Source organism: Sarcophilus harrisii, chromosome 3 (assembly GCF_902635505.1).
Source record: "Sarcophilus harrisii chromosome 3, mSarHar1.11, whole genome shotgun sequence".
Lineage (NCBI taxonomy): Eukaryota > Metazoa > Chordata > Mammalia > Dasyuromorphia > Dasyuridae > Sarcophilus > Sarcophilus harrisii.
This window is the reverse complement of record NC_045428.1, coordinates 560,529,078-560,555,458: the sequence shown is the minus strand read 5'-3', so window position 1 is coordinate 560,555,458 and position 26,381 is coordinate 560,529,078. Positions and strand designations below refer to the sequence as shown.

The 26,381-nt window shown below is 46.7% G+C and overlaps 2 protein-coding genes across 2 annotated transcripts; both read left to right on the top strand.

Moving 5' to 3' along the window:
- Nucleotides 1-1,717: 1,717 nt before the first annotated feature.
- Nucleotides 1,718-24,221, top strand: LOC100917849. Its single transcript, XM_031961536.1, has 9 exons — nucleotides 1,718-1,862; nucleotides 2,384-2,548; nucleotides 4,366-4,942; nucleotides 7,114-7,266; nucleotides 12,495-12,673; nucleotides 16,002-16,501; nucleotides 18,901-18,952; nucleotides 22,591-22,791; nucleotides 23,538-24,221. The coding sequence occupies exons 2-9, from the start codon at nucleotides 2,389-2,391 to the stop codon at nucleotides 24,110-24,112; spliced, it is 2,397 nt and encodes a 798-aa protein (XP_031817396.1). The 5' UTR covers nucleotides 1,718-1,862; nucleotides 2,384-2,388; the 3' UTR covers nucleotides 24,113-24,221.
- LOC100918112 (complement C1q subcomponent subunit C) lies at nucleotides 11,725-17,151 on the top strand. The gene is made up of 3 exons (XM_003764877.4): nucleotides 11,725-11,837; nucleotides 12,495-12,673; nucleotides 16,002-17,151. Exons 2-3 carry the CDS (start codon nucleotides 12,496-12,498, stop codon nucleotides 16,556-16,558), a joined length of 735 nt encoding a protein of 244 aa, XP_003764925.1. The 5' UTR covers nucleotides 11,725-11,837; nucleotide 12,495; the 3' UTR covers nucleotides 16,559-17,151.
- Nucleotides 24,222-26,381: the final 2,160 nt, after the last annotated feature.

The following is a 26,381-nucleotide window of genomic DNA, read 5'->3' as shown; positions in this document are numbered from 1 at the left end:
GAAGAAGATGGCAAACTCCTCCAGTACCTGTTCCAAGAAAATCCCAATGGAGTCACAAAGAGTCGGATATGGCTGAAATGACTCAAGAATGGTGAAGGAATTCCAGGGCTTCCCAAGGCTGCCCATCCTACTTTGGAAAAGTATCCCATTCTATCAAGCTGCCCACCATTGTTCCTGGATGTGCCTTCTGATGCTGAGAGAGAGATATACAAACCTTCTTCTAGATAACAACTTTCAAATATTTGAAAATAGTTACATATCCCTCACTAAATCTTCTCTTCTCCAGAATAAAAATTCCCAGTTCCTTTGCCCAGTTCTCAGAGGTCTCAATGTGCAAATCCTCCACTATCATCTTCACACACCCACTGTGGGCATAATGGGAGGAAGAAGGGCTAGGGCTATATAGCTTGTGACTGAATCAGTCCTCAGCCACAGAATTACCATGACCTCCTGGGCTCTAAGGGCCCTCCCAGCTCTGACCTCCTGGGTTCTAAGGGCCCTCCCAGCTCTGACCCCCTGGGTTCTAAGGGCCCTCCCAGCTCTGACCTCCTGGGTTCTAAGGGCCCTCCCAGCTGTGACAGTCTAGAATCCATAACTTTATGAGCTTTATAAGTTAACAAATGACCATGACAAAAGCTTTTAGGAAGAAAAAGCTAATAATATGAAGAAATATGAGGATCAGCAATCTCTCTAGCACTTGTGGCTTTTGCATATTATGGGTACTGCATTATGGAAATGAATGAATGAGGTGCACTCTCAGCAGTAAGAAATACCATGACTTATGGAGCATTTTGGGAATATGGATTTGGACTCTGTCTCACTGCTCCCCCTCACCATGCTCCCCCTGGGCTCCAGTTCACTGCCTCCCATGATCTCTTCCTACCAGTTTGTAGAATATCATTGGTTTGATAAAATAATAGAATGTTCTATCTAGAAAGAACATTAGAATAGAGAAAGACAGAGTTAGGGGAGCCCTTAGAACCAGGAGATCAGAGCTGGGAGGGCCCTTAGAACCCAAGAGGTCAGGGCTGGGAGGGCCCTTAGAACCCAGGAGGTCAAACCTGGAAGGGGCCTTAGAACCCAGGAGGTCAGAGCTGGGAGGACCCTTAGAATTGGGAGAACCCTTAGAACAGAGAATGTCCAAGATAGGAGGAGCCTTAGAACAGAATCCTGAGAGGGTTCTTGAAATTCAAAATGTCAGAGCTGGGAGGGGACTTAGAACACAGAATGTTTGAGCTGGAAGGGAGTCTAGAACTCAGAATGTCAGATATGGCAGGAGTCTTAGAACAGAGAATGTTAGGGGGGAACCTTGGAATGTGAGCTAAGGGTAGGAGGCCGACTGAGGCCTCAGGTCAGGTTTGTGAAGGTCCCTAGAATTCTAACAGAAAATCATAACTGGGATTTGAGGTAATCTCAGCTCTCTCATTGTACTGAAGAGAAAAGAAACTCAGAAAGGAGAAGTATTGGAACCTACACAGATGGAGGTTTGATTTCCACCGATGGGTCTCAGCTGTTCCCCCCAGAGGCTTCCCTGCCTCCCTCAGCCCAGCTTCCCCTTCAGTTTCTTGGAAGCCTCCCCATTTTGCTGAGCTTGATTGTTTCTCTGATGGAACCCCCTTCTTCCCCTTCCCCTGGGGTTTCCAGGTCAGGAAAGGGGAAGCGGGAAGGGATGTGAAAGTTGGCACTGTCTCTAAAGGAAGGGCAAGGTCATCCCCCTTCAGATCCAGTGACTCCCCTTTCTTCAGGGTGCAGAAGGTGCAGAGCCAGGCAGCGGGTACAGGAGTCTCCCCTAAGGCCAGCGGGGCAAGTGCAGCTAAGACTGGCTGGGCCCATCTCAGGAGAGCTGGGAAGTCGTTTCCAGGGTCAGCATTCTCCCAAGCTCTGCCTCTGAAGCTTCTGGGAACTAGGCTCATGCTGAGGGGATAAGAGGAATGTCCAAAGGATGCTCAGGCTGGAGATGGAGCTGGAAGGAGGGACATGGAGCTGAGGGACTCTGGGAGCTGGGGAAGGGACTGGGGGATCTGGGGATAAAGGGAATGGAGATGAGGGAAGCTGATAACATGGGGAATGGATCCAAGGACTGCTCAGCACTGGCTCCTCTCCCTGGGCTCCTGTTCCTTCCCTCCCAGCTGGGCCCCAAGCTGGCCCCTCCACTGCCTTGGTCTCCCAGCCCCATCACTCATCTCTGCCCCAAGGAGCAATGCCAGGGGTCTGGCCCTTCTTCCTGCTCTGGCCCGAGGAGAGGGATGGGAGGCTTTCCCTCAGGCCTCCTCACAGCTGGCACCGGCTCCAAGTTTTTTCGGGCCGGTCCAGCTGGGATGGGCCTGGATGGGGCATCTACCTCTGACCCCCCTCCCCCCGCTGGGGGCCCTTCTCCCCACAGGCAGCATGGCCTCCTGGGCGTGGCTGGTGGGCTGCGTGCTGGCCACGTGCCTGGCTTCCACCTTGCCACAGAATGTGTGCAGAGCTCCCGATGGAAGGCCGGGGCAGCCCGGAGCCCCAGGTCTGGATGGGCGTCCAGGGCCCAAGGGGGAACGTGGAGAGCAAGGTAAGTGTGGCCTTGGGGACCAAGGCCCTCCCCCCCTGCAACCCAGCCCTGTATCTGGAGGGGGGAAGGGGGGTCGGGGGGGAGCAATGAACTGGGGCCCAGGGGGAACATTTGGGGGGAAGGGAGCAGTGAGGAGCCCAGGGGGAGCATGGGGGGGAGGGAGCAGTGAGGAGCCCAGGGGGAGCATAGTGGGGGAGGGAGCAGTGAGGAGCCCAGGGGGAGCATGGGGGGAAGGGAGCAGTGAGGATCCCAGGGGGAGCATGGGGGGGAGGGAGCAGTGAGGAGCCCAGGGGGAGCATAGTGGGGGAGGGAGCAGTGAGGAGCCCAGGGGGAGCATGGGGGGAAGGGAGCAGTGAGGATCCCAGGGGGAGCATGGGGGGGAGGGCAGTGAGGAGCCCAGGGGGAGCATAGTGGGGGAGGGAGCAGTGAGGAGCCCAGGGGGAGCATGGGGGGAAGGGAGCAGTGAGGATCCCAGGGGGAGCATGGGGGGGAGGGAGCAGTGAGGAGCCCAGGGGGAGCATGGGGGTGTGGGGAGCAGGAAGCTGAAGGATTCTTCTCCTGGTGCAGTGATAGGAGCATGGGACTGAGGGGCAAAAGATCTGGATTCAAGTCTCAATTTTGCCACTGACCGACTAAGGGACTTTGGGCTAGTCTTGTTTATGTTTTGGGGTTTCTCCCCCTTCTCCCCTCTTCCTCCTCTTCCTCCCCATTAAAAAATACTGAAGGAAATGGGCTCTGTGACCTTCCTGGTCACTACTTCCAGCTCTAAGGCCTATAATTCCCCAATTCTGAGCATAAGAAGGAAAAGACAAAGAACAGAGGCTTGGGACAATCCCAGACTAAATGTGCGGCTCCTCCACTTTCCTAAATCCAACCGGAACTCTGTCCTTCAGGGCATCAGAGGAAAGAAAAGGATCTTAGCAAACAGGGAAAATCCTTTTAGAGCAGAACTGGCTGTCCTTCGGTTCAACCCTTCCATCTTGTGGATAAGGACACTGAAACAGAGACGGGGCCCAAACCCAGGGCTCACTCACTAGCCCCAGAATAGGGGAGAACACAACAAAAACCAGGCAATCTGCCCCAAATTTGGGGGATCCTGAGAGTCTTCCCTGACCTCCTACACAGACAGAGGAACTGCCCCTTCCCCAGCTGAGCAAAACAGCTCAGAGAAGAGAAGATGATGTTTCTGCCTCTGACCCCTAGGATAGATGCCCTGGAGCAGAGGTAGCAAGTGAGAGGATTTAATGTCATCCTGGCTCCTGGCCAGCTGAGTGACCTTAGGATGGTCACTTTCCCTCTCTCAGTCTCTTTCTTCATCGTTAAAGTGAGAAAGGTAGGACTGAAGGACCTGTAAAATTCCTTCCAGTTCTGGCATTCTGTTTCTTAAAGCCTCTTCCATCTCTAATATTCTAGGTTCTAACATTGTGTTCTAAGGGCCCTCCCAGCTCGGACCTCCCAGGTTCTAAGGGCCTTCCCAGCTCTGACCTCCTGGGTTCTAAAGGCCCTCCCAGCTCTGACCTCCTGGATTCTAAGGGCCCTCCCAGCTCTGACCTCCTGGGTTCTAAGGGCCCTCCCAGCTCTGACCTCCTGGATTCTAAGGGCCCTCCCAGGCCTGCCTCTCTCTATTCTAGCATTCCATTTCTGATGTTTTCAGGCCTTTACTTGGGCACTAGGTTTAGCCATGTTTGGCCCATGGTCCATTCTAAGGTTCAGCCCTTGGGTCCCTCCAAAGTTGCTACAGCTAAGCTGGGGCCTCCCGTGCTCAGACTAGTCTCCGGGGGTGACTTGCCCAGTCACTGAAATCTCTTTCACCACAGGGATACCAGGAGCAAGGACAGGAGTCCGTGGCCCCAAGGGGGATGAGGGTGAACCTGGCCCTCCTGGAAAGCCAGGGAATAGAGGTTTTGGAGGTCCCTCTGGCCCTCAAGGACCCCAAGGAATAGCTGGAGAGAAGGGCCCCAAGGGAGAGGTGGGAAGAATGCAAAACCAGGTTAAACCAGCCTTCTCAGCGATCCGGAGGAACCCGCAAGAGAATGGGAACGTGGTCATATTCGACAGCATCATCACCAACCAGGAAGACCGCTACCAGAGCAACACCGGCAAGTTTATCTGCAATTTCCCCGGTTACTACTACTTTACCTTCCAGGTAGTGTCCTCTGGGGACCTTTGTCTCTTCATCGTGTCCTCCAAAGGAGGTCAGACCAGACGCAACTTGGGTTTCTGTGACAGCAACAGCAAGGGGCTTTATCAGGTCAACTCTGGCGGCACGGTACTGAAGCTGGGCGAGAGAGACGAGGTGTGGATCGAGACGGACCCCCAGCGGGGGAACAAGATCTACAACGGCAGAGATGTGGACAGTATCTTCAGTGGCTTCCTGCTTTTCCCCTCCAACTGAATTTGGGAGCCCGGGGTAGAGAAGCCTGGAATGTCCAGCAAAGACCAGCCTTCCAGCTTGTGCCTTTCTAATCTTCTAATTCTGTGTTCTAAGGGCCCTCCCAGCTCTGACACTCTGGGTTCTAAGGGTCCTCCCAGCTCTGACCTCCTGGGTTCTAATGTTCTAGCTCTGACATTCTGGATTCTAAGGTTCTAGCTTTGACATCCTGGGTTCTAAGGTTCTGGCTCCAACATTCTGGGTTCTAAGGTTCTAGCTCCAACATCCTGGGTTCTAAGGTTCTAGCTCCAACATCCTGGGTTCTAAGGTTCTAGCTTTGACATTCTGGGTTCTAAGGTTCTAGCTCCAACATCCTGGGTTCTAAGGTTCTAGCTTTGACATCCTGGGTTCTAAGGTTCTGGTTCTGACATTCTGGGTTCTAAGGGTTCTTCCAGCTCAGTCATTCTGCAGGGGATTCCTGGAGTCATCATGTACAATACTTTGATTTTGCAGATGAGGACCCAGATAAGGCTGTCAAAGAGGTACAGTGGGGTGCTTGGTTTTCTCAGTAAATGTCTAAAGCAAGAAGCAGACCTCGTGCTCCCACACTATACCTGTCTGCCTGCCTCTTGGGCAAGTCATTTTAAAATAAGAGCTATTTTTTTTAATACATTAAGAACTTTCCAAAGCAGTGTCTTCACAAATATCCCAGGAGGGAGGGAGGAGAAGGATCATTCTCCTCATTTATCAGTCAGGGAAACTGAGATTGGGAGAGAGAAGACAATTTGCCCAAAGCCACATAGCCACTACCAGAGCCAGGGGTCTCCATCTTAACCCCCTTGTCTTCTCTGTAAAATTTGAGAACAATCCTTTGCCAGAAGGCAGGAGGGGAAGGACCTTTCCAGTTTTAGATCCAGAATGCTGTGTCCCTTGACCCCCCCAGTCCCACAGTAGCTTCCTTCTGGCTCACCCCTGGGCCGTCAGAGCAGTGTCTGCCAGAGCAGGAGGATGGGTACTCCCTGACAAAAGCCACCATCTTTACCTGAGCCCACCTGCCCCTATGCTTGGCTCTCCCTCTGCTGGACTTCGGCATCCCTGAGCTGATGGTGGCCTCTCACTCGTAAGCTGGACTTTGCCTCTGGGGCCACTTATTCACCCCTTCTAAGACAACTCTGCCGTCCCCACACCCCAGAGCTGAGGGGACAATGATCCCCCTGCATCCTCTCCACTGCATGTAACCATTTTATGAACCAAGGTTTTAGTTAATAAAAAAGTGGTTCAGTTCTTTCTGCCTTCTTCCTATTTTTCTTCAGGAACGGGCTAGAGTGGAGATAGGGCAAGGATGAGTGAGGATGGGGTAAAACCTTACAGGAGAAGGTAAGTCCTTCTGAGAGAAGATGGTCCTGGGGGATGGGCCTGGAAGGATCAGAAGGGATACTGGAAAATGGAATTAGGAAAGGAGGGGCGGAGGATGGAGAGAGAAGCTTACAGGAGAATGAGGATGAAGGAAAGTGGTCCTAGGGAATGAGGCTGGAAGGATGGGAATGGGATACTGGGCATGCAGAATTAGAAAAGGGGGGATAGGGCTCTTAGAAGAAGGGGCGGAGGAAGAAGGGTCCTTGGGGGAATGGGTTACAATGAGGGGCCTGAGGACTCAGTATGTGGATCTGGGAAAGGGATAACATGGAGAGGAATAACAAACAGACGAAGGAGGAGGAGCTTTGACAAATTCAATTGAACAGACAGGACTAAGAAGTCGAAGATGGAGGAATGGGTGTAGGGGGCAGGAAAACGAAGGTGAAAGTTGGAGTGTGCAGAACTGGGAACAGGGAATGTCCATCAGGAGATGAAGGAGAAGGATGGAGACGTTAGGGAGGAAGATGGGGGAGAGACAAAGGGGGTAAAGGAGGAGGGGCGACGGGCCTGGGGAACATTCTGAGGAGGATGGAGGGGAAGCCGATTGTGCCTTCTCTGCCCCTCTCCCCCTTAACCCTCACCAAGCCACGACTCCCTATCACCTTGTCCCTAAATCCCCTCCTTATCTCCGGGTGAGACCCCAGCTCACTTCTCCCTCTAGGAGGCACATCAGACAGAGGGGGCGGGGGAGGGGGGGGGGGGGGGCTGAGGAAGGGCAGGAGGAGGGGAACCGTCCCAGGTGACACTGAGCTGGTGACAAGTCTCCCGCCCCTCACAGGACAGAGCCCTTCTTCACGGGCCGTGGCCGCCACCTGCTGGCCAGCGCCGGGCTGCACAGGAAGGTCGTTAACCATCACCAGAAGTCTTGGTGGTCTTGGGAGAACCAAGTGCAAACGAACGCCGGTCAGCCCGGCCGGGAGCACGGCCCCGGGTACAGGCCCCACCCGGCCCGGGGCAGCCACAGGCCCGGCTCACAGCAGCAGAGGCACCCACAAATGGGGGGGAGGGGGGAGAAGGCGCCTCAAAACAGCACCTGAGCCCTCCCGGGGGCCAGAGGGGCCGTCCGTGGCCTAGCCCGGTCACTCAAGCCTCAGGCTAATTTTGCAAATGAAAAACCTGGGGCCAAAAGAGGGAAGTGATTTAAACAACGTCGCACAGTGTCGGGCCCCGGTCTGTGAATTTGCACCGCACCCCAAAAAGCGCAATAACGCCCAGGGAGCACTTTCAGGCTTGCAAAGCATTTCACATGGTTTGAGCTTTACAAAACCCTGTTAAATTGGTGTTAGAGCCCCATTTTACAGATGAGAAAGAAGCTAAACACCCCACAGGCTCACAGGGCTGCCAGGGGCCTCAGGGTCCAAAGTCAGGTCTGCTGATCCCCTCGTCCTACCTGGCTGCTCCTGAATTCTCCCCCCCCACCCCGGCTTCAATCCGCCCGGGGCTGCTCCCTGAGGCCTCTGCTCTTAGGGCGGTATTCGGGCTGGGGCCCGGTCATGGGCACAGAACAGGGGCAGCTGCTCGCAGGGCTCCCCCACCCAGACTCTCGGCCTGAAGGCTCCTCTTTGTCCCCACTTGTGGCCCCTCCTCACCCCATTCCCACCTAGAACTCCTCTCCTATCCGTGAGAAATCCTGCACCTGGATCAGCATGTTGGAGGAGCCTGATTAAGTGTTAGCTAGAAGGGACAACATCACATCTGGGGAGTGTTATCAGTCATTAACACCTGAGCAAAGATGAGCTTATTAGGCTTGCCTGTCTCCTAAGAAGACCTTGGAAGCTTGGGATGAAGGATGGGAGGAAGCAGCTCCCAGAGAGCTGGGCTGGGGTCTGGACTTTGCCACTGAGTTGTTGTGTGACATCACTTACTTTCTCCAAATCTCAGTTGGAACTAAATGGCCTCTGAGATCTCTCCCAGCCCTGACCTCCTGGGTTCTAAGGGCCCTCCCAACTCTGACATTCTATGTTCTAAGGGCACTTCTACTCCAGTATTCTATAATTAATGCTTCCTCCTCTTTTGCTGGAAGCTCCCCACCCTTCAGCCCTTCAGCCCAGGTCCTTCCTAATTCCCAGCACTTTGCACACCTGTCATATTCTCCCCTTCATTCAGATCAGTCCAGAGATTCTGGGCCTGCACCATGAGTAAGGAGCACCTCCACACCCTCTCTTCCCACTGCTTCCCACCTTCACAAGCCCTCCGACCTTCTCATCCTCAGGATGAAGAACAATGAAAGAGCCAGTTTGGGCTGTGTGCAGGATCTGAATTCGGGAGTGTGGAAACTAAAGCTTAAAATCGAGCCTTAATTAGTGTCAAACCCCGTGCTACACCCTGAGGATCCAAAGTCAAAAATGAAGCAAACGTTTCATTATTGAGAATGAGAAAGCCTATGTAATCAGCTCATGGAGAGCCCTGAATGTCAAGCTTTATGCTGGAAGCAATGAGAGTCATTGAAAGTGCTTGAGCAGAAGAAAGTCTTTTTGAGATTTTGGAAAATTAATCGTTCAGTCTAAGCTGGAGAAAGGCGAAGGCCTTTGCAGGGAGACTAGAGCTTTCTCTAACCCTCCAAGGCTACCTTTTATCCACTTAGAATATATTTGTTGTTGTTCAGTCATGTCTGATTCTTTACCACCCTTTTTGGACTTTTCTTGGCAAATTTACTAGAGTAGTAGTAAATTTCTCCCGCTCCTTTTACAGATGAGCAAAGGGAGGCAAGTAGGATTAGGTGATTTACCCTGTAAATGTCTGAAGCTGGATTTGAACTCAGGACTTACTGATTCTTCACCCAGAACTGTGCCGCCTAGCTGTCCCACTCTGAATATAACACTTGTTGTTGCTTTTTACCTATTGTCTTCCTTATTAGAATGGAAGCTCCTTGAGAGCAAGAACTCTTTTTGCCTTAACAATAATTTAATACAGTGCCTCAGACACAGTAAGCTTAATAAATGCTCATTGATTGATTGTTTCCTTTCCCCCTACACAGTCCTTGAGTTTATTACATTCAAAAATGGCTTCAAAACATTGTAAGTGTGTTTGATGGTTTGCATCTGCTATGTCAAAATAAAATGATCAGTTTTTTTTTAAAAAAAATCTGCTTCCCCAACTAGTGGTCTATTGAAACCCCAAGGCTTCCGTATTCTTTGTTGGATTCTGGAGTCCCTGCTTTGGATTCCCTTCTCCCATATCCTCCCCAGGTTCCCTGGTCAGTCTACCTGCCTTTCCTTCTTCCTTCACCTCCTTTTCTACCTTCCCTGATAGCATCTCTTCTAACCATCCTACCTGTCCCTTCCCGCACCGCCCCCCCCCCAGCTTTGGGTGAGCAATGGTCTCTGACAGCTTCCAAGGTCCTTTGTCAAAGAGTGGGATGGAAGAGAGGGAAAACTCAGAACCCCAGAACCATGCCATACCGGGGTTAGGGTTAGGGTAGAAGAGGATTCAAACCCCAGGGAGAGAGTTGAGCTCAATTTTCCCAAGTCATTGGTCCCATCTCTTCTATTCCAGACTTTTCCCACCCTCCACAGCTTCAAACTTTTCATTCTCCTACCTCTTATTTTGTTCTGGGATGGGAAGGAAATGCTCTCATCAGAATCATGAAGGTTTAAAGAATTAGTAACCTAAAGCTAGAAGGGGATCATGAGATGGACATGGGGGAAGGAAACATTTTTAAACACCTGCTGTATAGTAGGTACTATTCTAAGCATTTTACAAATATGATAGATGAATAGATGGATAAATGAATATACAAGTAGATGATAGATATACACATCAATAGATGGGTATATGGATAACTAAATGAATAAACAGATAGATGAATAGATACATAAATAAATGAATAGACAGAGAGAAAGATAGATGAATACAGATAAGTATATAGATATATGAATAGATGGATAAATGAATAATAGACAAATAGATGAACAAGATAGACAGATAGATAGAAACATAGAGATAGATAGATGAGCAGAGAGGTAGACTGATAGATGGACAGATAGATGAATAGCTTAAAATAGATAGCTAAGCAGAAAGGTAAATAGACAGATGAACAGCTAAAAATAATTAGAAAGATGAACAGAGAGGTAGATAGATACATAGACATACAGGTGAACAGCTATAAAGAAAAATAATTGAACAGCTGAAAAATAGAAAAAAAATAAATGCTTAGATGAACAGAGAGGTAGATTGATACATAGTCAAACAGATGAACAGCTAAAAATAAATAGAAAGATGAACAGAGAGGTAGATAGAGACATAGTCAAATAGATGAACAGTTAGAAAGAAAGATAGATGGATAGGTGAACAGAGAGTAGATAGATACATAGACAGATGAACAGCTAAAATTAATAGATAGAAAGATAAACAGAAAGGTAGATAGATACATAGACAGATGAACAGCTAGAAAATTAGACAGACGGACAGACATAGATGAATAGATGGATAGACAAGAGACAGAGAGATAGGTAGCAAATGAGATGATATTTAGTGGTTTTTCTATGCCAGGTCCTGTGCCAAGCAGCACTGGGACAGATAAGAGCGTCTCTGCCCTCAAGGAGCTTCCATCTAATGAAGGAGCTGGGAAGGGAAGATGGCCTGAAGTGACTTGAAAACCCTGTTCCAGACCAGATGAGGCACCTCACCGAGTCTGGTTTCCTAGAGTTCCGATGAGAGCCAGATGAAGATTATGGTCCAAGGTGGCCACATATTCAGGAGATGAAAAGAAACTCAGAGGAGTTGGATTTGAGAGCTGATCCTGACACATAGTGACCCTGGGACATTAGGCTATTGGTCTCAGGCAGCTCTCACACAAAATAATTGTCTAGCTTAGCCAAAAGGACAAGATGAAGAAAGGAGTCTTCCTCACCTTCCTTGGTGAGGAACACTGCACATGTTATCAGACTCAGTTCATATAGTGATGTTTTGTGGTGACTTTGTCTCCTTTTTTAGTCTCTCTCCCTTTTTTATTTCAAGAGAAGATTTCTTGGATGGAGAAGAGGGAAAGGATAAATTCAGAAGTGAAGGTGAAGTAAAGGAAGACATTAATAAAAATCAGAAACTGAAGAAAAAATGAGGGGTTGAGTTAGGTGGTTTCCAAGGGTCCTTTCATTTAACATCCTATGTGAGAATATCCTGTAACACCCTTTGTCTGGAAGTCACACATAATACCAAACCAGGCCAGTTTTGTCCTTCCTCTTGAGAAAGAGAAACCTAGTCCCCCCATATGTCAACACATAGGACCTCAGAGATCTGGATAGGTTTACATGTGGTCAGCCTAGCTCAGCAGTTCCCGGAGGCCTGTTTGGAGGAAACAAGAGGAAAAGAGGATGTGAGATCTGTGAGGGAAAGAAGGAGGGAGGAGGGGAGGGAAGGGGGATGGGACATGGTCTCCCCGGGGCTCCCCTCCCTCCCCCATTGATCAGACTTCTTCCTGTCTCTGAGGAGGAAAGCAGTAGCCACTGAGACACCACTTCTTTCAACGGCCTCATTCCCATCCCAAGAGGCAGCTGCCTCCAGGTGAGACTGGGATTTCTCCCTCCTCCTATCTTCCCAGGACCGTCTGGTTAAGGGGACGCTATATTGAGAGAGTCAAGGAGACAGAGGGAGGAAGGGAGAGAGGGGAAAGGAGGAAGTTTTCTCATCCATAAAATTATCTCTAGATTATCTCCAAGGACCCTTCCAGATCCAGTAGTCTCTATTCTGGGACATCCCCCCGAAAGAGCTGATGATCCCTGGTCTAAGCTCTCTTCTGACTCTGACACTTATGTTCTAAGGTTCTTCCAGGCTGGCATTCTGTGTCAAGATTTCATGGTCTATATTCTAGATGTTCAGTCCTGAGATACAACTCAAGGATTACTAAGAATCTTACTGAACAAAGGATTAAGGGAAGAGAACAGGGTTAAGGGAGGGATGACAGGAAAGGTGGAAATGGAGAGAGTGGGTCCCGCTTTCTTTCTGACATAGGGAGAAAGCCCTTCCTTCTGAAGGGAGTCAGAAGCAGACGCAAGCTCTATCTATGGCCTGCCTATCTATGGCCAGCTGGACTTCCAGTTTTGTTTTCTATCCCCGTGCCCCTGACACATATCCATTGGGGATGGGCAAGGATTGCTCTCCAAAGGGAGAAAGAGAGAACCAGAATTTCTTCCTCCTTCACTGGTGCTGGGTTTTCCACAGGATGGACATGAAGCTGCCTCGAAGCCACAGCCTGAATCTGCTCCTGTTGTTATTGGCCATTCTGGGAGGGACCCAAGCTGATCCAACCAGCTGTTATGGGATCCCTGGAATGCCTGGTCTGCCTGGAGTTCCAGGGAAAGATGGCAGAGATGGGCTGAGGGGGCCCAAGGGGGAACCAGGTGAGTCCTGCTGGCCTAAGAAAGGACAGAGAAAAGAGTGGGAGCGGAGGGAAGGGGGTACCATGGATCCGGGAGACCCCATGTTTTGGCTGTCCTGTCTTGCTTCTGAAGAAGCTTCTGAACAAACCCATGAAGAGGCAATGTGAGAACTAGAACCCAGGTTCCCGACTCCCCACTATTCTCCCATTCCCCATAGTACAACAATAACATCTGTTCATCACTCCCAACTCTGGGAAGAAGAGAGACACTATCTTCTCCTCCTTTCTCTCCTGTCCCGAGGATCTTAGTCATAAGTTAAGCGGGGAGGGAGAAGGAAGGGGGCCGCAAGAAAACATGGGGATGGGATCTGACCAAAGAGATGTGGGGGATGAATGGGGAAGGGGAGATGTCTGCTTACACATATGCACTGAATTGTGGCTCTAGGTCTAGATTGAGGAGAAGGGAGGGAATCCCTCTGAGTGTGTGTGTACCTATGTGTGTTTATAGCCTCCTTACATGTGACCAAATGAGGCAATATATGCTAATGCACACCCACATGGAGGTTAAATGACTGTAAAATTCTGTGTGTGAGTGTCTAGCTCTCTGATAAGCTACATACCTGTGCACCTGCATTACAGGGAGTCTCTGGGGAGTTCTGTATGCAGCTGGGTAACCTCATGTCAGTGGGAGATGATGTGTCTTCAAGGTTATATAGCTGTGCAAGGTGTATTAGTAATAATAACCAAAATAATAACATACACAGAATGCTAAGGTTTACAAAGTGCAAATATCTCATAGCTATAACTCATCTTTTTTTTTTTGGAAAATCTTTTTAATGGAAATCTAAGGTTTACAAAATAATTTATATATATATATATATATATATATATATATATAATCTCATTTGAGATGCACAGCACTAGGAAGTAGCTGCTATTATCCCCATTTTTTTTCCTGAGGCAATTGGGGTTAAGTGACTTACCCAGAGTCACACAGCTAGGAAGTGTTAAGTGTCTGAGGCCAGATTTGAACTCAGGTCCTCCTGACTTCAGGACTGGTGCTATTATCCCCATTTTGAAAAAGGGAAAACTGAGGCTCAGGGAAGGTAATGATTTACCCAGAAGATACAGCTGTTAAGGGCCACAAGTAGGAATTAAAATTTAACTTCAGGTTCAAATCTCTTTACTCAGTATAGTGTGTGGTCTCTGAACTTTTGTCATTGTAAGTATATATAAGAAGGAGGCTATGTATTGCTGTATGCATCTCATGGGAGACCATCTGTAGGAGGAGATGGGGGTGAGGAAATGGGGGGCATAAAGGGGGTAGCTAAGGTAAGGCAAGGGAAGGGAGGTATACTTAGGAGAAGCCCCATATGCATGTTAATGCATCTGTCTGAAGAAGATGCAGCGTTCCCCCACTTCCAATATTCCTAGGGCATTTGACCCCTGCCCCATTCCACTTTGTCTTCCTTATTTCTATCTGCACACGGCAAATCTCCAAAAATTGAGTATAGATTAGTTCCTTGAGGGAAGAGACCGCCACTTTTTGTCTTTGAATCTCCAACTCGTAGCACAAGATCTTGCATGCAGTAGCTGCTAAATAACAGCTTGTTGAATTGAATGGTGAACATTTTGGGCAGGGAATCCAAAGACCTGGTTCTAGCCCCATTCCTATTTGCTTTCCTGTAGCTGAACTATGATGAACAGGTGCATTTGGGAAAATGGATAGGAACAAAGGGAGTACCTTTCTGACTATTTGCATTCAGGCAGCTTAGTGTATCATAATTCTAAGAAGTCACATTCCCTTTGAGGCACACAAAGCACATTTCTCAAAATGAAATGGATAATAGAGGGATTATTCTCCCCTTTTCAAAGGGAGAAGCAGAGACTTAGCCACGATTACATAACTTGTAAGCACCTGAATTAAAACTCAAGTCCAGCCCTTCTGAATCTGAGATAGTCACATCTTCCATTGTACCACATTATCAGCAAGGCACTGTGGGATATTCTCAATTCATAGCTAAAGAACCAGGTTCCATTTCTGCCTTTGCCTCTAAAGAGCCAAGTAAGGAAGTAATTTCTCCTCTCCAATATTCAATGTCCCCATCTTTAAAATGGGGGGATCATTCCTCATAATCTCTGCACCTCAGCACCTTACAGGTAGCAATACTATGAGTTTGGAGAACATATTCTGTAAAGTATAAAGTACCAAAGAAATGGGAATGGTTACTAATGATGATTGGTCTCCTACTAAGCATCCAGGGTTCTCTGAGATGCTTTGAGAGGTAAGATCCATACCTTGACCTCAATCAATAAATCTATCAACAAGCATATATTAAGGATCCCTTTAATACCAGGTCCTGTGTTAGACACTGGGGATCCAAAGAGAAAAGGCGGGGGGATTCCTGCCCTCAGGGACTTATATTCTATCAAAAAGTATACATTTAAATATCTATAAAATGTATAATGTTAAGACAAGGTCATTTCAGAGGGTCTTAGGGCTCATCATGTTGGTAAGAGAAAACTAATGCACCTCAACATTTAAATTAAAAAAAAAAAAAGATTTCAAAAACAGAAAGCCTAAATTTAGATGAAGTTGCCTGGATAAGCAAGTGGATTTTTCCTAACCTCTGAAGCATTCAGGAAATCTTTTTCCTTTTTGTCCACCCCTTTCTTTTTCTTTATTTATTTTTGACTCCTTTGTTTATTTTTATTGTAACTTTTTTCCCTTTTTTCTTTATTTTAACTCGTTTCTTTTTCTTTTTTCTTTATTTTTAACTCCTTTTCTCGGGAAAGGGTAGTCCTAGTCATAGTCTACCTGAGTAGGAATCTCTTTCATAGTAAAAACATCAGACCTGAATTTAATGGCTTTGGAACCTCGGATATGGCATTTAATGACTACAAGACTTGATTTCCTCATCAGTAAGTAGGCATCAGAATACTTGCATTATTTATCTCAGAAGAATGTTATGAGGAAAACCATTTGTAGTTCTTAACACATTATGGGAATATGAGTTATGGATTATTATTATTCATAATAAGCAATATCTCTATTAATACATTCTGAGGTAGAAATAACAACATCTGTATAACAGGTTAAATAAAATAATAATAATAAAATGTATCCTCCTCATGACAATCTAGCGAGGTAGATAGTACAAGTGTTATTCTTCCCATTCTATAAACCAGAAAGCTGAGGCTCAGAGGTGCCATTTTCCTTTTGTCTCTGTATTCCCAACACCTAATCCAGTACTTGGCATATAATACAGGCTTAATAAATTCCTGTGGATATAGATAGATTGAGCTTCAGCATATAGATGTCCTCTCTTAAATGTCCCTTCTTTCCACAGGGATACCAGCCATTCCTGGGACAAGCGGGCCCAAGGGCCAGAAAGGAGATCCAGGACTCCCAGGTCATCCTGGGAAGAATGGCCCCCCGGGACCAGCTGGGCCCCCGGGTGATCCCGGCTCCCAGGGTCCACCGGGAAAGCCGGGTATCCCCGGGAAATACAAGCTGAAGTACCAGTCAATGTTCTCAGTGACAAGGAAAACCCAGGAGCACCCAGAACCCAATAAACTTGTCAGGTTCAATACGGTCATCAGCAACCCTCAGGGACACTATGATGTGAGCACAGGCAAATTCACCTGCCAGGTTCCGGGTCTCTATTACTTTGTCTACCATGTGTCCCAGACGGCCAACTTGTGCCTGATGCTGGTGATGGACGGGACCAGAAAGGCCTCCTTCTGTGACCACATATCCAACAAAAAGCAGGTCACCTCAGGTGGGGTTCTGCTCCGAATGGAGCTGAACCAACAGGTGTGGCTGGAGGTCAATGACTATAATGGCATGGTTGGCACTGAGGGCTCTGACAGTGTCTTCTCTGGCTTCCTGCTCTTCCCAGACTAAGTCCTGAGGATAGTTGGTCCGGCCTTCTCTCTGCCCATCACCCCCAAGAACGTACCTTTAGTCTTCCCCCTGCACTCGCTCTTTCTCCTACAAATAAACAAAAGCTCCTTGAGAGCAGGAGCTGGCTCATTTTCTTTATCCCCAGGATTTGACATCTAGTAGGCACTTAATAAATGCTTGCTGATTGATTGAAGGATTTTCCTTCCTCCCTGCTGAGTCCTTCTGGTCTCCCCCTCCAGCTTGTGGTGAGCCCCTACCAATGTCGCCTCCCCATGTTCTTCAGACACCGTCTGCCTTCTTTATAGAGTTCTGAGCGAGGGCTATTCTGGGTTATGGCCATGCTTGGATCTCTTGCCTCCACAAACTGGCTGTGAGCCTCTCCGGGACAGACCTTGGATGTGGAAGTGTTCAATGAATGATGGTCATGTTGTCTAGAAGTCCTAAGCCCTCTGGAAGCCATCCTGGAAATCCCAGGGGCCTTAAATGTCAAGGAGAATTATTTGTTAGTTTGTTCTTTGGAATAAAACATCCTTTAATGTTATTTGTTGTTGTTGTTGTTTCTGCCTTCATTAAAGCTAGCAGTATTCAAAGTTGTTGAAAATGTGTTTGAATTCTCACAAGTATGTTGGAACGTGAAAGGACAGCCTGGGATAGTGGGTGGGGAGCCAGTGTGATCCTGCCACTAGAACCTCTCGGAGTTGTCTAAGAATGGAACCTGCATGGAAGGTGGCAATCTGCTCTGGGGGAGGGACTATCTTTACCTGGGAGTTTCCTATACTAGTGAAATCACAAATCCAGCCCCTGTCCTTCTGTCTGAATATGAATCCTGCTTTGCACAGGAGAGCTCGCTTAACAAATGACTCATCCATCATCAGAGAATCGCTAACAGTGGGCTAATTAAAGCATCTGATCATTGTTCCTTCCTGCTGTGCACATTAGCCAGTTTCTGGTCAATAGCCAGGACACACAAAATGCTCTCTAAGAGATATTAAAACTCATTCACCACCCTGCAAGAACCCCGATAGGCCAGCTCCATCAGCTAGAAAGATATTGGTTTCTTGAGTAATGAAGGGAAAAAGGTTAGGGAGGGGGCAGTTAGGTGGTACAGTGGAGAGAAGGCCAGCCCTGAAAGCAGAAGGATCTAAGTTCAAATCCAGCCTCAGATACTTACTAATTATGTGGCCCTCAATTGCTCCCCCCCCCCAAATATTCTAAGGGTTCTCCCAGCTCTGACCTCCTGTGTCCTAAGGGCCAGTTCTAAGGGGCTTCCCAGTTCTGACATCCTGTGCTCTAAGAGCCCTCTCAGCTCCAACAGTCTATGTTATGAGGTCTATTTGAAGTCTAATATTCTAATTCCCTTCCCTACACCCCCCTCCCCCAGTGCCCAGTTAAACAAGATACAAGATATTCCAATAGCCCTGAGAATTTCAGCAAATCACAAATCCCTGGGTCTCTGTAGGAGCCTTTGATGTGGAATAGATTTGCATACTTCAGGATATGGCTCCATTAGGCTTCCAGTGGCCCTTTTGCCTCAGCTGTCCTTGAGTTTCTGGAATGAATCCTCTATCTGAGCACCTGGATGTTCTTCCCTTGACCCTACAGAACCAAAGCCAACACTGAATGTTCAGGGGAGTGTGGAGGACTTGGAGCAGGAGAGGAAAGGTGGAAAGGGAGAGGCGGGGAGGAGAGAGAAGGCTAGGATCTGGGGATGCCTCAGACTGGGACAAAGGTGAGGAGCAAAGCTATAACTTAGCTGAAGCTTTGAGTCCCCATGGACATAATCCTCTATGGACAGATGACGGTTGGAGAGAGGAGATCAATTGGAACATATGTTTGGGGAGTGTCAAGATACATGGTTTCAGGTGAAGAGAATTGACAATTCAATTCAAGTTTTTGCTCTGGATTATTCCTGAGTACTAGACTTACAAAAAGACATTCAGATATAAATCAGAGTCCGGGTCTTCATGTACATGGGCAGCACGGGGAATTTCAGGGGGAAAGAATGGTTTCAATTTCCCCATCTTCTGAGGCCGGAGGACCTCTTGCATGAGAGAAGTCAAGATGTGGAAATCCTGCTTGGACATTGCGTCCTCCGGCTGCCCAACAGCTGCTGAGCTGGCAAAACTAAACACCCCAAACCCACAGGGTCAGTCCATTGGCTATAAATATCTAACTGGACTTCCACAACAGGACCTGAAACTGCCTATGGAGCAGTAATGAATGAAGGGAAAGGGAAAGGGGGTGTGGGACTCTGGTCTGGCTCTCTGCCCCTGGGGGTGGGGGTGGGGAGGGAGAATGGAAACTTCCCCTTAGAGCTCAAAGCAAGCTGATTCCAATGACAGACTCCTGGCACCCTTGGGACCTCTTCAAACTGCAAGGGACTGACCTACCCAGGTAAGCATTTGGTGACATAATGGGGAGATTGAGTCCTGGTGCATTTAAGGGCAAGCATTTAAGGATAATGAGTCCCAGATGGGACTAGACAGGACAGGCATTTGGGGAGATTGAGTCCCAGTTGGGACTAGACAGGACAAACATTTGGGGAGATTGAGTCCCAGCTGAGACTAGACAGGACAGGCATTTAGGGAGATTGAGTCCCAGTTGGGACTAGACAGGACAGGCATTTGGGGAGATTGAGTCCCAGTTGGGACTAGACAGGACAGGCATTTGGGGAGATTGAGTCCCAGGTGGGACTAGACAGGACAGGCATTTGGGGAGATTGAGTCCCAGTTGGGAATAGGGAAGGAAGGTATTTGATTGAAAGAGCTGGAGACCATGGCATGTTAGAAATAGAAGAGACTTTAGGACAGATACTCTCAGAGCTGGGAAGGACCTCAGAAAATAAAATGACAGATCTGAAAGGACCTTAGAACAAAAATTCTATCAGGGATGGGAGTGATCAGAGTTAATTATCTCATTTTACAGACTGTGAAACAGAAACCTAAAGAATTTGATTGTGGAAGGTCTCTCCAGTCTGTGCTTCTGTACTCTCCTTTAGCTGCAGTTTAGAGGAGTTTGCATTTCTGTGTGTTCCAACTCTCATCCTCTCTCCTTTTGGTTGGAACTCAGAAATGCTAGCTTCCTGAGAAGTCTCTCTTCTTGCCAGTTCCAAAGCTTCTGAAGACAAATCTTTTCTTTTTCTAGCACTCTACCTCCAGCCCCCCCCGATGACTGGATCCTGTTTAATCTTATTGTTTTATAACTCTCAGGCTCTCTGACCTCTCCTGAAAGAGACAGGGACTACCCATAGAGAGACATTAATAATTGGTCATCACAGAAGCCTGGGAGAGTGGAAATAACAGAGAAAAGAGAGGTACAAGAGCTGGATTCTCATCCTGGACTTTTCCACTAACTTTCTGGGTAATTTTCAGGAAGTTCCTGGCCTTTCTTGGGCTTCAGTTTCTTTAGCAATCAAGTGAGAGGATCTTAGAGGTCCGTTCCAGCTCCTGCAGTCGGGACTATGTCTGAGATGAACTGTAAAATGAAGAGGCTTCTTTGAAAACCTAACTTTGAAATGGGTCTAACCCAGAAATCCTCAGCTTCATTGCCTCGGTGTTAAATACAACCAGGAAAACTAGAGGGAAAGAGAGCTGGATTTTGAGACAAAAAGACTTTGATTAGAGACCGATTCCACCACTTCCTATCCATGTGGGAAGAGGGATAAATATTTATCAAAGACCAACTCTGGGCCAAAAACTAAGTGCTTTACAAATAACTATCTCGTTTGATCTTTACAACTCTGTAAGTTAGGGGCTGTAATTATTCCCATTTTGTGGCTGGGTAAACTGAGGCAGACAGTGGTTAAGTGGCTTTCCCTGAGTCACAACTGTTTTCTAAGGTTGGATTAGAACTTGGGACTTCTGGGTTCCAAGCTCAATGGTCTTCCAGACTCCAAGTTTTATTATGCCAACGAGCTGGTGATCTTGGGCAAATTTTCTCTCCCCAGACAGGCCCTCAGTTTACCCATCTATAAAATAGAGGCATTAATACCTTCGCTATCTTCATCAGTGGGATGTTGTGAATTTCACATGTGAAGGTTCTTTGTAAAGGAAGCCATCCACCTGTCCCCAAAATGGTGTGTAATTATGAACAAGATTGATCCAAAAAAAGAGGTGAGGAAAATATACCTCTTTTTTTTGGAGAGGTGGGAGACATTATATATACTATTCGACTTGATTGATTTATTACTTAGTTTTGATAATAAGCCTCCCTTCTGTTTTTTTATTCTTTGTTACAAGGAATGCCTCTTTGGGGAGAGAAAAAGAGATGGATATATTTGGAAATGACTATGAAATGATAGCCTTTGATAGGCTATCAACAAACAGTAAAAACATTTTTTAAAGAAAGTACTCTGTAAACTAAAAAGCATCATCTAACAGAAGGGGTGACAGACTGGAGAAGGAAGGAGGGAAGAGGGGATGGAAGGAAGGGAAAGAAGAAAAAGGAGATGAGAAAAAGGCTCCAGAAGAAATAACTAGAACATATGGGCTGAGATTTCAGAGAAACAGGCTGCAGCTCAACCTAAGAAAATCAGAGCTACACAAAAAGTGGAAGGGGCTGTGTTGGAGAGGGATGAGTTCTCCATCACTGGGGTCTTCAACTGGAAACTTAACATCCACTTGTCAGAAATGTTGTCAAGGGGATTTCTACTGAGATGCAGGTATCTGGTACCTGAGGTTCCCATTAGACTAAAACCTCCTTACAAGGAAGGATTGTTTCATCCCTTTGCTTGGTGCTTTCATTGCCTCGCACAGCATCTGAGCCAGACTAGATACTAGATACTTTAAGTATCTAGATATTAAGTATCTAGATGCTATTAAGTATCTAGATACTTAATAAGTACTTTGTTTTGGAGGCAATTGAAGTTAAGTGATTTGTACAAGGTCACATGGCTAGTAAGTATCTGAGTTCAAATTTGAATTCAAACTCTGGAGCCAATCATCCACTGAGTCAGCTGTCTCTAATAAGTGCTTGTTGAATGATCAGTCTCTTCCAATTCTGAGATGCTTCGCAGACAACAATGATGGTGGTGGTGATGAGGGTGAGGATGGTAGTGAATAAAAGTAGAGGTGGGCTATGACCCCAGCCACGTATTCACCAGATGGCATAGATTGGATTTGGGAAATCTCTTTGGATCCTTCATAGCAAACAGACAGGTGATTCCACCAGGAACTGAAGGGGCTAAACAACTCCAACCTGAGCAATCTCAAGAGCAGGAGAAGATGCTGCTTGCCTCAAGACCCTCCCAATGAAGCCAGGGTTAGGGTTAGGGTTAGGGTTAGGGAGGGAGTGGACTCCTTGTCCTTAGAGGTCATTAAAGAAAGTACTCTGTAAACTATAAAGCATCATCTAATAGAAGGGGACACAGACTGGAGAAGGAGGGAGGGAAGAACAGATGGAAGGAAGGAAAAAAAGAAAAAAAAACTGTTTATTCACTATTCCAGACTATTTAATCTGGGCTGGTGGAAGAGGGATTCTTGCTCAAGTAAAGGTTAGGCTGGTCTCTCCTCCCACCGTAGGATTTTATGACCAACATTCAAAAAGCATTTATTAAACACTTATTATTATGCAGATGGCACTGGGCACACTGGTGAGCCTTTGCCCAGATTCTCAAGTGCTTGATCCTTCCCTTCAAAATGTCTTTCCCTCTACCCTCTATGTATCTTGTATAGGCTCAGTTATTTGCATGGCATCTCTCCCACGGAAATGTGAGATCCCTGAAGGCAGAAGGGACCCTGAACTTATTTTTTTATTCTATATCATCCAGTGCTTAGCTCACAGCTATAAGTACCTGTTCATTGATTGACATATGTCTGATAATCAAGTAAAGCTGAGGACATTTTTTCTCTAACTTTGAGAAGCCTATAATCAAAGAAAGTCACTTTAAATTCTCTCCCCTGGCTCTTTGGGTCCCCTGGGAGCTGAGGAAAGAACCTTAGCCCAGTTAACTACAGAGAAACGTGTGTGTGTGTGTGTGTGTGTGTGTGTGTGTGTGTGTGTGTAGTCACTATGTTGTCTGCTCATCCTTCTAGGAGGAAGTAGTAATAGGGCAGAGATGAAGATGAAACCTTTGAAGTGGGCTCTAGGGACACTGTTCCTGCTAGCCCTGGCTGTTACCGCACTGACTGAGGCTCCCTGCAATGGGCATGCTGCCATCCCAGGGATGCCTGGAATACCGGGAGTGGCTGGCCCCAATGGCAAGGATGGAAGCCCTGGGATCAAAGGAGAAAAAGGTATGGAAGATATCTGTGACTTGGATCACTGGAGAATTTCCCTCCTCCAATCACCTCCCTTCTCTTCAAGTCTTCCTGAACTTGTTCTACCTCCACACTTCCCCCAGGGTACCTGAGTGTGGGGAATTATCTCACTGAGGGGAAGTTGGAGGAGGAAGGAATGATATTGGTCTGTTTCTCTCCCCCTCAAAATAACCCAGGAATCAGCAGAGATACATCAATGGTATGGGGGGGAAGGTCCTTGTAAGCCCCTAAAACTAGTTTGCTATATAACTTTGAGCAAATTATCTCCCTTTGCTGATACCTTCTTATCTGTTGAATATGGATGTTGGAATAAGGTTCCTTCCAGTTCTAACATTCTCCTTTTCTAAGTCCCTAATCCTAATATTCTACGTTCCAATGTCCTTCCAGCTCTAACATCCTGTGTTTTAACATTTTTATATTCTTGTGCCTATTCCAAGTGCAACACTCCACATTCTGCATTCTATTTTCTTCCATTTTATATCATAAAGCTCTTTCCAGTTCTGATATTCCGTGTTCTAACAACTCTTCCATTTGTGACAATCTATGTTCTGTGCTTTAATCTCAATGTTCTAAGGTCCTTTCCAGCACTGATGTTCTGGGTTCTAACACTGTTTTTAGTGCTGATGATCTAACATTCCATTTTCTAAGGGTGTGGAGAATATTTGCGTGATTTTCCCCCATGTTTATGAAATTAACCGGTTTCCTTTTCTTTGCTCTGTCAGGGCTGCCAGGAGTACTGGGAGATTCAGGAGAAATTGGGGAAAAAGGAGATTCTGGGAATCCTGGAAACCCAGGAAAAGTGGGTCCCAAGGGCCCCAGTGGCCCCAAAGGCATCCCTGGGCCTGTGGGTCCCCCTGGACCTCCAGGTGAATCCGGAGACTATGGCAACATAGCAAAGTCGGCCTTCTCTGCCTCGAGGACCATCCACGCTCAGCTGCGGAAGGACCAGCCCATCCGCTTTGACCGAATGATCTCCAGGGAAAGCGGTGATTATGAGCCTCGTAGCGGCAAGTTTAGTTGCCGGGCCCCAGGACTCTACTACTTCACCTACCATGCCAGCTCCCGGGGCAATCTGTGCGTCATCCTCATCAAGGCCAGACGGGGCGCAGCCAAGGAGAAAGTGGTAACCTTCTGTGACTTCGTGTACAACAGCTTCCAGGTCACCACAGGAGGGGTGGTCCTCAAGCTGGCAGAGGGTGATTCGGTTTGGCTGGAGGTCAACGAAAGAAATTCCCTGGTGGGCTTGGATGGGGCCAGTAGCATTTTCTCTGGATTCCTGCTCTTCCCTGACACATGACCTGGTAAATCCTGAGTCCTGTCTGGCTCCACTTTCCCCCTCACTGATTTCTTACTCCTCACCTAATTTGACTTCACATAAAAATAAAGAGTTTTGGAACTACAAAGAACCTCGGAACACAGGATGTCAGTGCTGGGAGGGGTCTTAGAATATAGAATATCCGAGTTGGGAGGGACCTTAACACATGGAATGTCAGAGTTGGGAGGGAATCTTAGAACATTGTATTTTCTAGTTGGAAGGGGCCTTATGATATAAAATGTCAAAGATGGAAAGAACCATAGAATGCCAAAGATGAAAGGGACCTGAATGATCATTTCTTCCAACCCTCCTATTTCACAGATTGGGAAACTGAGTCCCAGGGAAGGATCTAATTTATCTAAGATCAAAGATTAGCAGAGTTGAGACTTTGATCCAAGACCCTTAAATCCCCGGCCAGTGATCTTTCCACTTTGCCCCATTCCTTGTTAGAGAATTGTTAGGGCTACCAAACCTCAAGTCAAAATTTTCAGGGTTCCTCGAGTTATTTTGCTTTACTGAGTTTGTAAATCCTTAGATATAGTGAATAGTTGACCAGCAAAATTTGAGATGTTTTCAGAAAACCCCCTCCCTGCTGTACCGCAAAATTCACTCCTCTGCCCACTCCCTGAAATTCCACAAACAGAATTTATTCCCTCCTAAATTTTTCTTTTATAAGATTAACTTAAAGAGGGAGCCTATGATCCCTAAATTTCTGGTATAAATAAGTTTTTCAGCTCCCCACTCTTATCACCATAGGAACAAATTATTTAGGAAAAGGGAAGGAACAAAAACAAGACAACATGACCCTAGATACCTTCTTCCTTTGAAATCAAGAGTTGTATTCACTTTGGAGACTTAAGAGCACAGACCCAAAGAATGGAAGCATGAGTGGGCCCTGGGAGATGACTTTGTTCAGTGCCTTCCTTTCATAGCTGAGGAAACTGGATCCCAGAGGAGAGAACTTTGGACCTGAACTTTGTCCAAAGTCACACAACAAAATTGGGACATGAACCCATTTCTTCTGACCCCAAGCCTAGCATTCTTTCCATTGTGCCAGACATCTTTTAACTTTCCCAGATTGGTTCTTTAAACCCTTACCTATTTGGGGTCAGCAAATGGCACATTGGCTGGAGTCCTGGCCCTGGAAGTTAGGAGAACCTCAGTTCAAATGGAACACTTAACACTTAGAAGCTGTGTGACAATAGCCAAGTCACTTAAATCCTAATTGCCTCACCAAAAAAATGAACAAAACCCTTATATATTCCTCTGAGCAGCAAAGTCCTTCAGGAAGCTGAAATGAGACCTGCTACATGTACAACTGTACATGTGTACGTGTGTGTGTGTGTTTGTGTGTGTGTGTTTGCTGATTGGTTAATTAGTTTTGCAGATATATCAGGAAAGAGGGAGCTATAGAAATGTGAGTTCCATATTGAAGAGGTCCTGGATAAAAGGGCCTGCTGAGGAAGACTGAGTGATGACTGCAACTTTTTCAGAGCAGAAATACTCAAAGGAGAGAAGAAAGGGGGAACTCGAGCTATACTTGGTATAAGGAGCTAGTCCCAAGGTTTGGGGAAGTGATCATTTTCTCCCATTTAACTCCCCAATCCTCAAATTTAGCAGCAATTGCTAAGTTCTTAATAATGTGGGAAGTCTCAATTCTGGATGAACCAAGAAAGAAAAGGCAAAATCCAACTTTATATATATTCCAGTGATATTAATAAGGAACATGGTGTTCTTCTAGATTTATTATAAAAATGGTCTTGAAGAATCTACCATTGTCTTGGAGGAGGAAGCAGAACAAAAGCTTCTACAAATTTCAAGAAGAGAGGGAAATCTTTTTGAACACTTAGCCCCCAAACTAGGGGTGACAAGTGTTTTTTTTTTAAAAAGGAGAAGAACCTATTAATTCAAACAAGGATTATAATAAATTATACTGTCATTGAAAGGAAGTTGTCTCAGACAAAACGAATCCTGGGTAAGACCTTAATTTAGGAAGGCCAACTGCATCCTGGACCATTGACAGTCTTCTTGACATTTGTCTTGCCACTGGACTTTGATGACTGGAAGAGTGAGACCGATGACTTTGCTCAGCCCTGCCTCCCTTAAATCCAATTCACACACAAGTTAAGACATCACACTTACAATGTCATTGTTCCTCTTTGAAAATGAAGGATGAATAACAACACAAAGTATTAAGTAGAGTTTGTTAAATATATCTTTCCTCAAAAAAAACTCACCAGATGAATATTGA